At 61.4% G+C, this 12,633-nt stretch overlaps 1 protein-coding gene across 1 annotated transcript in view; it reads left to right on the plus strand.

The window, feature by feature from the left end:
* Nucleotides 1-12,633, plus strand: part of SEMA4D (semaphorin 4D) — a 33,198-nt gene that overhangs the window by 3,282 nt on the left and 17,283 nt on the right. Inside the window, exons 3-11 of the mRNA XM_008049293.1 lie at nucleotides 1,739-1,801; nucleotides 3,247-3,345; nucleotides 5,823-5,916; nucleotides 6,441-6,554; nucleotides 7,468-7,613; nucleotides 9,511-9,686; nucleotides 9,787-9,943; nucleotides 11,046-11,268; nucleotides 12,010-12,125. Of these exons, the coding sequence (XP_008047484.1) occupies nucleotides 1,739-1,801; nucleotides 3,247-3,345; nucleotides 5,823-5,916; nucleotides 6,441-6,554; nucleotides 7,468-7,613; nucleotides 9,511-9,686; nucleotides 9,787-9,943; nucleotides 11,046-11,268; nucleotides 12,010-12,125 (1,188 nt within the window). The remainder of the gene's footprint in view (nucleotides 1-1,738; nucleotides 1,802-3,246; nucleotides 3,346-5,822; nucleotides 5,917-6,440; nucleotides 6,555-7,467; nucleotides 7,614-9,510; nucleotides 9,687-9,786; nucleotides 9,944-11,045; nucleotides 11,269-12,009; nucleotides 12,126-12,633) is intronic.

Below are 12,633 nucleotides of genomic sequence, written 5' to 3' on the forward strand. Positions count from 1 at the left end.
ACTCACCTCAGCCTCCCAAGGCACGGGATTACAGGCTGAGCCACCGAGCCCAGCTTCCCAGCTGGTTTTTAAAATCTTGTTGCAGAGATGACATCCTGGGCTCAAGCAGTCCTCCCTCCTCGGCTTCCTGAAGTGCTGGGCTGATGGGCGTGCACCACCATACCCATCCCTTTTTGCCCTGTTGCCCTTTTCCAGACGAGTTCGTACCGAGTCAGCGCCCCTCTGAAGAGCCATACTGAGTTTTCTGACCATTTGGTTTTTAGCCTCACAGTAAACTCGTGGATGTAAACACACTCGTTGTGCTTCAACCGCTATAGTTGATGGTGTTTAAGCTTGATCAGCCTGTCCCCGGTCTGCAGCAGCCTCTTGGCCCCAAGTCCCCGTGCTGGAGGCCGTTTTCCTGCTTCCTGGAATCAGCCTGTTCTGGGCAGGCGCTGTGATTCTTCTCCCAGATCTCTCTGTTTTCATCTCCAGAAACTGGCACGTTTCTTAATTTCTGTTTGACACAGAAAGGAGCTTCAGAGCTTGATCCTTTGAAAACAGCATTTACCCTGTGGCGTGGAGGCTGCCAGGTCCCGCCTCACTTAGCCCCGACCCCAGGGTCAGGGTCAGGCCAGGTCTTCCCTCCAGCTCTTTCCGCCCAGCGCCGACTCAGTCTCGCGTGAGTGTCGGGCGAGAGACAGCCTTGCCTAGCCCACGGCACACAGTCCCTCGGGTGGGCGGGGGTTGGAGGCCTCGGACATTTGAAAGAGCAGAAAGAATCAGGGGACCCGCCAGGCGTGACTGAGGGCTGCTTGAAGTCTGTGGTCCCTGGTTCCTCTGTTTCCTGGGTTGGTGATGGAACCTCTGCACTTGAGTTTCTGAGGAAGTGGCTGTTTCAGGCAGGACCTGGTTCTGATTTTGTGCGTCTCCCTCAGGACTCGCACGTCTGTGAAGACACAGCCTCTGGGTGCTGCTGGTTGAGAACACTCCACAGGCGGGTCCCTTCCTCGCGGCTGTGGCTGCCCTGTGCGTCTGGGTGGAGAAAGGGAATGCCCTTTGTTACTTGCATTTTTTGTATCCGTTAGGGGATGTGACCCAGGGTGGGTGTCCAGGGGAAGGGTGGCAGGCCCGGAGCCTCCAACTCTCACCCTGCTGTCCAACGCTGCATCCACCCTGGGGGGGACTGGGAGGCCTGGACCGACAGTTTCTGATCTGGCATCCACCAGACTTAAAGGAAGAGGTGTGGGAATGTGGACCCCCCCAAGAAAGGCATCTGACCCCAGGGCAGGGGTTCCTCCTTGCTCCACCTTGGCCAACGCCCAGGTCCGAGGACCTGCTGTCCACGATCCTGCTTTGGAGTGAGTGTGCAGACTTGTTTTTTAAACTGGACCCGTGTCACTTTTGAATGGATGGGAAAAACCCGCTTTCATTTCTGAAAATCCTCGCAGTTCAGTTTCAGACATACAATTTGATTCCACTTCCAGTAGTTTCATTCTTGCTGGTGTTCCGTAGTGAATAGTGGGAATCTGGGGCTGATTTCGAGGCCCCAAAGGTGTCAGGATGAGGGTTCCAGTGAGAGCGTTCTGGAAGGTGCCCGGTGGTCTCTGGGCCTCTCCCTCTGCCCTCGGAGCCTCTTCTGCAGGCGGAGAATTGATCGTCCCAGGAGAAACCCGAGGCTCAGAACACTGTTGTGCACATTTGAGTGTGATGCCCTTTCTAAGAGAGAGCCACACTGGAGCGTCCCTTTCCTCCACAGGTGTATTGGAGGGTCTCGGAAGGCAAGAGAGCAAAGTGCGCGGAGAAGGGGAAATCGAAACAGGTACACGAAGTCCCGTGCAGCGTTTCTTGGTCGTTTCAATCTCCCAAACACCACAACTTCTGAAGGGCAAGCCGGCTGCCTGGACAGGAGCTTCCCGTCCTGAGAGGCTTCTCCAGTGTTGGGACTGGGCTCTCGGAGCAAAGGCCAAGCACAGTGTTTGGGAAATGGCACGCACCTTGAATGTCCCCCAAGGGCTGACAGTCTGACTGCAGACCACGACTCCGATGCCCACACGCTGATGGTGCAGTGTTTGGAGTTCACTGTGTGTGTGCCTGTGTGTGCACTGGCGGCCGCGGGCTTGAAGGGCTGCTGGGAGTTTGGGATTTGGGGCCAAGATCATCCCTCTGGGCCCTCCGTGTCACGCCCGCTCGGGCAGTCCTGGGCTGAGTATTATTCCTGTCTGGAGTCTGCATGACCCTGGCCACCCTTTGAGCCACCGAGTCCCCACCGGGGGACAGGTGTCGGGATTCTGGAGCTGCAGGCGCCCAGTCTTCCTTGCTGTGGGTCAAGACAGCTGAGTTACGGCCAATTTCATCAGTTATTGACTCATTTCAAAACAACTAAAGTAACAATAATAATAAAGAGCCCAAGGGATTGTTTGCTAAACTTCCCCTAGCAAGACGCTGAGCACCTGCACTCGCACGTGTGTCTCTGAAGCCAGAGTTACTTTAGGAGATGAGGGAGAAGCAGGGTTGGCAGCAGAATCACAGGCACGTGGAGCGAGGTCTTGGCGTGGGCTGGACCAGGCACCCTGCGCGCCTGCGTGGAGGCTCCGGGCAGGGGCCTCGCCGGCGTCGGGAGTGCGGGGCGACTTGTGAGCTGGTCCACCCAGTCCCAAAACGGAGCCAGGAGAGAGCGGTCCTGACCGGGGATGGGTTTGGGCTCGGGCAGGCGTCATCCAAGGTCTCCCAGCCGGGAACAGTAGCTTTCTCAGCGGCGCCCTGGCTTTCCCGCTGGAGCGTTTCCGAGGCGAGGCGGCTCCCGGCCCCCGGGGGCCCCTCTCCCCGGCTGTGTCTGGCGCCCCGCAGGGGGGAGGCAGGCAGGGTCTCCAGGAAGGGGGGGGCTCTTGCCATGCCTGGCAGCAGAACGGACAACTGCATCCGTGTATAGAGCCAGAATAACTGCAGCGAGGATCCCAGGAGATTGGAGGGAAGCGCTCACTGCTGTTTTGAGCGGCCACGCCTTTGCGAATGTCCGTCAGGGACTGAAATCCCACGCCACTGGCACCCGCAGGGCTAGTGTCAGCTTTCAGTTTGCACAGGGCGGGGCTGGGGGCTCGGGGACCCCCACCCCGGGTGGCGATGATGCGATGGGGCTTGGACACACGTGGCTCGTGGCCAGGGGCGTGGCAGGGCAGGCGTGGCAGCCGGGCCTGGGCCCCGAGGGGAGCGTGTGGATGGGGGCGCGTTGCCGCCTGTTGCTGATGTGTTTCCCCACCCCCGCAGACGGAGTGCCTCAACTACATCCGCGTGCTGCAGCCACTCAGCGCCACGGCCCTCTACGTGTGTGGCACCAACGCGTTCCAGCCGACCTGTGACCACCTGGTAAGGCGGGTGCCCGCGTCTGGTCAGCGGCGGATGCAGGAGGTGCTCCAGGCGGGCGCAAAGCAGCTCCACCCAGCAGCAGCGGGCGCTCCCCAGCGCCGGCTGTGGGAGGGCAGAGGCAGTCCACGGGCTCCTGAAAGCCGAGCCAGGCTGCCTTCAGAAGCACGTGGCCCACGGGCCTCCAGGGCTCAGGGCCCAGGGCGTGGCCTGGGGCAGGGGTCTGTACTGGCAGCCCCAGTGCAGGGCAGAATGTGCGGTGTGGGAACGTTCTAGAAAGTGCGGAAGGCCTGGCTGTGATGAAGCTCTGGATCGGGCATATTCTTAGGTGCTGTGGACATTGTGGACATCCACGCTGGCTTTTGGTGTGAACTTGTCCCCAAGCCACGATCCCAGGGTCTGCCCCCTTTGGGGCAGCAACCATGAGTGCTGAGCCGTGAGAGCAGGACCGGCCTCCGCCCCCATGGCGTCACGCCTTGATCCTGCCCTGGTGGCGTCCTGCGCGTGCCCCCCGTGAGGGCCTTGGGGCCTCCTCCCTTCATGGCCAGCCTGAGGGAGGCAAGACCGGCCCCTGCCCGGAGCGAGTCTGGCCCAAATAGCCAGACACACCCTGTGAGGATGCTCGTGGAGGAGCACAGTCCACACGGGAACATGGGAGACTGACAGGAACACGCGTGTCCTGATGCGTGTCTCGGGTTGGCGACTACCCGATAGATGGGAGAGGCACTGCGGTGGGAAGCTTAATGCCCAAACCCCCAAGTAGCTGGAATTAAATAAGCGCTTTCCAACCTTGAGTGAGAGACAGATGACAGGATAAGGGCGGGCTGCCCGGAAGCTGCTCAGGAAGGCTGGCAGACACACACGGCACCAGGCGAGGGCCCTGCACGGGCTGTCGGCAAGCCCGAGGCAGCCGTGAAAGTCAGTGACAGGAGCTTCTGTTCGCTTTGGTGCAGAGAGTGCAGGTGGGCTAGGGACGTCTCGCACGTCGAGGACTTTTCTGGCCGTGGTTCGTCAGGTGTGTCAAGTGTGCCGTTTAACCCACACCCTGTAGACAGGTCAGTTGCCGAGGGTAGAGGTGCTAGATCCCGGTGACATCTAGACCTGTAGTTTTTCCTAATTTTGTTTTTTGTGAGTTGGAGTCTCACTCTGTCGCCCAGGCGGGAGTGCAGCAGCATGTTCCCGGTCACCGCAGCCTCGACCTGCTGGGCTCCGGCGATCCTTCCGCCTCAGCCTTCCAAGTAGCTGGAACTACAGGGGCGTGCTACCATGCCCAGCTAATTTTTGATTTATTGTAGAGATGAGGTCTTACCAAGTTGCCCAGGCAGGTCTCAAACCCGTGGGCTCAGGCAATTCACTCACCTCGGCCTCCCAAAGTGCTGGGATTACAGGCTGAGCCACTGAGCCCGGCTTTCCTAATATTTTTAATAAAAGTTTTCACGCCTGCAGAAAAGTGGATCCCTTGTGTACACTAGCAGTCCAGATGACACAATTGGGAATATGTGTGTGTGCACAGATTGCACACACGTGTATCTGTGCACACGTGTCCGTGTGAACTCGTTTGCACATGTGTGCATGTGTTTGTGTGTGCACGTGTGTCACACGCATGTGCTTGCGGACCTGTGACCCATGACTCGCAAACGTCTTCCCAGGCGTCTCCTGGGAATGGTGCCATTTTTCTACAGGACTCCAATTTCATCGCATATCTAAGAAAATGTGCAGTTCCTGGGGTCATCTGTTCAGATGTCACCCACAGCCCCAGCACCCTTTGCGGACGTGGGAGTGGGTTGCATCCCATTGGTGTGTTGCCACCAGTCCCAGGGGGGCGACCCATGTGCTGTCCTCACCAGCTGCCAGGAATGTTGGCCGGGGCCCAAGCCCCCTGCTCTGCCCCCAAGCCTTTTCAGCCAGCTCCAGTGTCCCCTTGCCACTGTGGGCAGGGCCAGCTTTGAGCTGCTCTGGGTATGGCCCTCATGCCTGCGTTCCCTGGACCCTCCAGGCCGCCAGGCGACTCGCGGGCTCAGCTGTCTTTCCCCGGGCTTCTCCGACTGTCCACACGTTGCGTATTGTCAGGGCTGGAAACACCCCACTGACCCTTTTGTGGGTATTTCCCCCAGCATGCCACTTACTGTCGCCTCATTTTCCTGCCAGAACCTCCCAGAACTCTCTGGGTTGGCGCTGTGCATCCTTCCTCGTGCAGGTGTGCTTTGGGGCCCAGTGAGGAGAGGTGCCAAGGCTGAATGCCAGCCCTTGCTCTTGGGGCCCCCCGGGTCTGTCTTGGGGGCTCAGATCATTGGTCTCCCAGAACAGGGCTTGGCGAGCCTCTGTCACCGGTTTCTCCCACCCACAACCCAGTTGCCTCCCTCCAGGCCCCACCCCCACCCAGGAACCGCATTCCAGCACAAGACGTGGACATCCAAGCCCTGTGTCACCTTCGCAGAGATGCAGCCGTCCCTGACTGCTTCCTTTGTATCTGATTATAGAACTTGACTTCCTTTACGTTTCTGGGGAGGAATGAGGACGGCAAGGGAAGGTGTCCCTTTGACCCGGCCCACAGCTACACGTCTGTCATGGTTGGTGAGTCCCTGCAGGGTCCTCCTGCCCCGGACTGTCTGCCTGGACCCTGTTGGCATGTTAGCCCCGTTTACAGCAGGCATACATGGTGCGCAGACCCCAAATGAGAGCCTTTGGGCCCACTCTCCCCAGGGATGCCTGGCTCCCAGGGGAGCATATCCCATAGGTGCCCGTTGCGGAGCAACCTGGGCATGTTGGGCAGGTAATCCAGAAAGGGGGCTCAGCCGAGCCTCACGCTGCCGGAGATGGGCTCGCACCCCAAGGTGGGTGTCTGCAACTGCGCGCACACCTGCCGGGGCATTTCTTGGCCTGTTCCTGGATGTGGGAACTGCTCGCTTGTGTTTGGTTATTGCCCCATATCTCGTAAAAACTAGCTGATGTGGAGCACAAAATTGTCCCTGCCAAGACACAGGAAACACCTGGGTGTCCCCGTGTCCTCCCAAGATCGGGGGACGATCCCTTCCTTTCCTCAGGGGCTTCATTCGGTTGTAACTAAAGCATTCCCTTCCCTCTCTCCTGGGCCACAGATGGGGAGCTCTATACAGGGACATCATACAACTTCCTGGGGAGTGAGCCTGTCATCTCTCGAAGCTCCGCCCATAGCCCACTGAGGACGGAGTACGCCATCCCCTGGCTGAATGGTAAGGGGTGAGGGCTTGGTGGGAGGGAGCTGCACCCTCCCTGCATGCCCTCTGGCCCTTCCTGTTGCTGTCGACCCCACGCGCTCCAGGACTGCTGGGACCCGTAGCCGGAGTCCAGGGCATCTCGCTTGGGTTTTCCTCTGCTGATACAGCACTGTGAGACAGTCTGCTCCCAACCCTGATAACAGAATTGGGAGACTTTCATAAAAGTGAGGATCTGATGGCACGCGGCAAGCTCAGGCTTGTCAGGTGGTGTCAGGGTGACACTCCAGTGTGGCGCTGAGCAGGTTTCGGCACCTTCCCCTCACCCGCCCCGTGCCTGGTCTCTGCTCTGGTCGGCGGGACCCGTGCCTTGCTGCTGCAGATGGCATGGGTCTGACATCCGACTTCACAGGCAGGGAGCTGGTGGCGACTCACGGGGACTTTCCTCACGGATGTCGGCCCACCGAGCCTGGGGGTTAAGGCCTCCTCATCTAGGGACTGACCCCAAGACCCGAGATGTGGGGATAGCTGGCCGCTCCTCAGGGCAGGGCAGTCATGGAGCCAGGGCCTTGGGACACCCAGACACGGTGACTAGCGTTTGTTTGAGGCACAGGTGGCTTAAACCGGCAAGCATGCATTTCCCAGCAGGCCTCCCAGACTGCCAGGATCTGGCTCTGGCCTGCCAGCTGGGAGCCCACTGGGTCCTCAGGTGGACCCGTGGGTGGGGCGGCAGACCCCTGGCGCCACCGCGTGCGGAGCGGGGCCAGGTCGGCGCTGCTGTCATCCCTGCCCTGGAGGTTTCGTGTGGGGCGCACTCCATGCACACCACGGACGTCCTGCCGGGATGCCCTGGCCACGCTGGCCGCCGGCGACGCCCAGGTGTGGTGATGCCGCAGCTCCGGGTGTGGGGTCCCGGGTCATGTCTCCGCAGAGCCCAAGTTTGTCTTCGCCGACGTGATCCGGAAGAGCCCGGCTGAGGGCGAGGATGACAGGGTCTACTTCTTCTTCACGGAGGTGTCCGTGGAGTACGAGTTCGTGTTTCGGCTGCAGATCCCGCGGATCGCGCGGGTGTGCAAGGTGAGCGCCCGCCTCCTGTGCTCAGGCCGCAGCCACAGCCCGGGCAGTTGGTCGCCTCTGCCCTTTGTCCAAGCTGTCGCCGCCCCTGGGGCCGGCTGTCCTCGGGCCGCAGGGGCCATCCCGACAGGCTGCCACAGGCCCAGCCTCCTTCCGGGCTTCCGTGAGGGAGCACTGCCCCGCAAGAAGCAGAGGCTCGCCGGCCTCCCAGGCCGTAGAGCTGGTGACTGTGGGGCGTATTCACCAGGTGCCACTGGAGTCAGGGGTCGCCGCCTGGCTCCATCAGCCCTGGCGCGAAACACCATCCACCAGCGTGGGCTTAGGGAGAGAAAGCCAGGGCTGGCATCCAGACACCACGTTCACAGGACTTGTGGGGGGACTGCTTTCCCGGCAGCCAGCGGTGGGCGCCGTGCTCAGACAAGGCACGGTTTTGGGGGTTGATGTGGGAAATCTTGGCTGCTCTGTGGGTTTCGGAGAGGCAGGTTGACAGGCCTCAGGCGAGACGTGAGAGAAACCACACGGGGCGTGACAAGCCGTGTCCGTGGCCGGCTTCTGACTCAGCAACAGCTGCCGCCTGGCCTTCTCGGGCGGCGACCACCATCAGGACGCCACAGAAGCGAGGATTCCACGTCGGTGGTACTAATGCCTTAACCCAGCGTGAGGGAGAGCGGGTGCTCTGTGTACCTGTGTCTGGCACGTCGCTGTCTGCCCAGCTGGGCTCACCCACCAAATCCGACGACGGTCCCCAGCCATGGCTGCCACCCACCACGTCTTGCAGACCTGAGCACCATCTCGGCCAAAGGGCAAGTGCACGGGGTGGGCTGGTGCTGGTCGTGACAGGCAGCCACCTGCATGGGACAAGTGTGCACTGTGTGCAAGGTACCCTCTGGGCAGTGCCAGTTGGCAGGCCACACTCTCCTCCCTTCCCGTAGCTGTGTGGACATCAGGAAACCGGATTGGACCTGCTTTGGCCTTGAAGTCCTGGCCCTGGGGCTGGCAGCCGTTTCCACAAGCAGATCTGGGAGGCAGGCCCCCCACGTCTCAGAAGTCTGGGTGTGCCGCGTCTTCTCCTCCGGCATTTTTCTTTCCCCGTCCTTGTCAGACGTCCTGGACTGAGGCCTTCTGAGCATAGCGCCCTGGCCCCTGCCGGTCGCCCCACAGCACATGGACCTCCCTGAAGCCAGAGAGGCAGACGACCAGAGACATGCTGGATGTTCTGGGGTGAAATGTCGAGAAACAAGAGGAAATCCTTTCGTAAAGAACGTGGCCTCCTGTGCTCACGTGGCAGAGATGAGGAGGAGTGTTTTCCTGCTTCCAGAATGAGTGAGGACTCCTTGAAGTGCGACTCCTCTGCTTTCGGACATCGAGGCTTCATATGTCCACGCATGTGCAGTCCTGTGTGGCTCGTAACTGGCTCTCGGCCATCGGGTCACTAGAGAGTTTCTGAAGAGCCCGGCAGGTCCACCTGCTTGAGCAGACAGCTTGGAAAGGAAGGAAGCGAAGGGTCTGACTCCTTGGGCAGTCTGCCTGTCTCCACGTCAGGCTGGTGTCTGGCAGAGGGAGGGCACCGCCTGCAGGCCCAGCATGTGCTCGCGGGGGGTCCCTCAAGCCCACACACAGGGTGGATGTGACCGTGGCCCACCTCTGCAGCTGCAGGCCAGGCGTGGAGCCCCCGTGGGCGTGGATGAGCGAACGGCCTGCCGTGAGAGGGCGTCTGTCTGTTCGGTCTCAGCCTGGGCGTGCCCTGTGAAGTGAGCTGGGCCTGGGAAGCAGGGCTGTGGCCGGCGGTTGCCTGCGGCCTCGGGGGCCTCGGTCCTCTCGGGCAGCAGGACGCCACGCAGGGCAGCAGGCTGACCCCGCGTTCCACGCCTCCTGCCACGCCCTGTCGTTGTGGTTTCAGGGCGACCAGGGCGGTCTGAGGACCTTGCAGAAGAAGTGGACGTCCTTCCTGAAAGCCAAGCTGATCTGCTCACGGCGGGACGGCAGCCTGGTCTTCAACGTGCTGCGGGACGTCTTCGTGCTGCGGGCGCCAGACCTGAAGGCGCCCGTGTTCTACGCGCTCTTCGCCCCGCAGCTGTTAGTGCCGGGCAGGGACGGCGCCCCCTGCGCTGCCGGGCGGGCGCCACGGCCCCTCCTCGCCGCCTGCCAGGCGGTCACGCGCCTCCTCCCTCCGCAGGAACAACGTGGGGCTGTCCGCCGTGTGCGCCTACGACCTGTCCACGGCCGAGGACGTCTTCTCCCACGGGAAGTACATGCAGAGTGCCACGGTGGAGCATTCCCACACCAAGTGGGTGCGCTACAATGGCCCGGTGCCCAGGCCGCGGCCCGGAGCGGTGAGCAGGGGCCGGGGTGGGAGTCCTCCCTCCCTCTCTGGCCCGGAGTGGTGGGGGGGCTGGGGCAGGGTCCTCCCCCCCTGCAGGCCCGAGGCCTCCTCGGGGTGGTACCTGGCCACCTGGGCGCTCTGCCCGCGGGGCCTGGGAGGGCCAGTGCACGGAGCCCGTCAGTGCTGTCTCCGCTCTGTGTGCAGCTCAATAGCCGTCACTGTGGACTGTCTGAGCGAGGGGACCGTGTGCGGCTGGGCGTTTTGGCAGAGTTAGGGGCGTGTAATACGCATCGTCTGCTCCATTGTCAGTTTCCCACAGAGAAGCAGGAGCTCTTCACCAGGGCCTGTCACCCCCGCTGCTTGCCTCCTGGTCAGCAGGGTCCGAGTCTTCCTCCTAACGAGGGAATTTTGTGTAGACCTCAGGAGGGTTGCTAGGCTGGTCAGGCTCACCCACAAGCGCCTGCCACGTGGGGAAATGGGTGTCTCGCGTGTGCGCAATTTCAGGGCTGTGCCTGCGGGTGTCCTGGTCCCAGGCTCACCCCAGCACCGGCACCCTCTGTGGGGCATCCTCCCCCAACACCGCAGTCTCGCCTTCTGTGTGGACTGTTGAAAGTGTGTTCACTCGTGGGACAGAAAAAAATCCTTCATGCTTCTTATCTTCTCTGCTGTTTAGAAGTGGGCTGTTCCCAGCAAAGTCTGGCATTCTTCTCACGGGAAACCTACAAAGAAGTGCTGTTTCAATTTTGAAAGCTTGATACGTGCTTTCTGTCTGTGAATAGGAGACAGCCCTCCCCTGCCACATATGAAACACAGTTCTGTTTTACTTCATAACTGTGTCTCCAATTCCTGGGGACAGGTCACCCCAGGGGATGCCTGTCACTCTCCTTTCTGGAAATCTGTGGCGTGGTTGCAGATTTCACACAGCGCATAGATCTGGTGCCCAGTACCCGTGTGGAAGCACATGCCGCTGGTGGCCGTGTGGAAGGGCATGTGGGTGGCCATGAGTTCACGGAGGGTGGTGGCTGGTGGCCCTGTGGAAGGGCGTATGGGCGGCTGTGCTCATGGCAGGTGGTGGCTGATGGCCACGCTGACGCTGGGCTTTGCTCCCACAGTGCATTGACAGCGAGACTCGGGCTGCCAACTACACCAGCTCCTTGAATTTGCCAGACAAAACGCTGCAGTTTGTCAAAGACCATCCTCTGATGGACGGCTCGGTGATGCCGGTAGATAACAGGCCCAGGCTGGTCAAAAAGGACGTGAACTACACACAGATTGTGGTGGACCGGACGCGGGCCCTGGACGGGACAGCCTACGATGTCATGTTTGTCAGCACAGGTGGGTCCCGGGGCCCGGCTGCCGCCGCCCGGCCACACCCCCTGCTGGGAAGATAGAGACAGCTCATCTCACGCAGGGGGATCCGGCCTCTCCCTCGGGGCGACGCAGGAAAGGACTTCTGCGGTGCGACTAGTCCTGGTGGTCGGGTCTCTCTGACCCCCCCGGCCACTTGGTGCTTGCTGAATGCAAGTCCTGGCTGGGACCTGGGCAGGTGCTGAGATGCCTGCGTGGGGGTGGGCGGGCCGTCCTGGGAGGAGGCTCAGCCCGGCTGCCTGCTGGCAGAAGACCGCATCCCTCCCGAGGGGCCAGGCGTGAGACAGGACCTGCCGCACCACGAGACACGCTTCCCTGGCTGTGGACCCTGACACTGGCGCTTCCAGATGGGGCGGCCAGGGCCGTGACGGCTGGCTGGCGGGGCATGGCCTGCCCTGGAGCCGCCCGGCCGGCCTTCTGTGCGCCCCGCACCCCTGCCTGCCTGGGCCCTTCACGATGCCACCCCAGAGACCCCGTCCCAAATGTCCTTGTATCAACTGTCCATGAAGCGTCAACAGTGGGACGTTAGTTTTAATTTTCATTTAAGAGTTGGAATCGCATAACGCTTGAGTTTCTAGTTGTTTATTTTGCCAAAGCTAAGGCCTTTTCCTGTTTGTGTCTCATGTAAAATCTCCTTTCTCTGAGTGTCTGGTTGGGGGCGTGTCTCTGTCCGGGTTGCCTGGCTGATCTGTGCCTTTGACCCTGTAGACCAGGGAGCCCTGCACAAAGCTGTCAGCCTGGAGAACACCGTGCACCTGATTGAGGAGACGCAGCTCTTCCAGGACTTCGAGCCGGTCCAGACCCTGGTGCTGTCTTCCAAGAAGGTGCGCAGCCAGGCCGTGGGGTCTGCCCTGCCGGTGGCTTCGCGTCTGGGTGGCCTGTGAGCCCCCTGAGGCTGGGCTCTGTGCGCAGCAGGCCCCTCTGGGCCCGCACGAGCCACCCTAGGGACATACATGCCCTCACGGGAGCTGTGGGCTCTGATCAAGAGGGGAGGAGGCAGCCCTGGCCAGGGGGTGCTCCCTTCAGGGTTGCCGCGTCGTGCTGGAGTCTTGGCCTGGTTTCTGGGCTTGCCAGGAGGGCCGGGTCCATGTGGGATGATCAGGTGGCTGTAGGGCCAGTCTTGGGGCCGTGGGACCCTCCTCAGGGCTGACCCAGCCCTGTCGGCGTGGACGGTGGCGAAGGACTCTGGCTGTGGACATGGGTCTCAGCTTCCTTGTCTGCACGCGGGGCTGAAGGTGCCTCCTCCCTGGGTGGTGTGAGCCTCATGGAGGCCGAGCTGGGGCAGAGGCGGCTGTGGGCAGCCCCAGGCGGGAGGGGGCCCGGGGGCCGGGG

The sequence above is a fragment of the Carlito syrichta genome, unplaced genomic scaffold, assembly GCF_000164805.1.
Source record: "Carlito syrichta isolate Samal-C Ts95f unplaced genomic scaffold, Tarsius_syrichta-2.0.1 Scaffold131524, whole genome shotgun sequence".
Taxonomy (NCBI): Eukaryota; Metazoa; Chordata; class Mammalia; order Primates; family Tarsiidae; genus Carlito; species Carlito syrichta.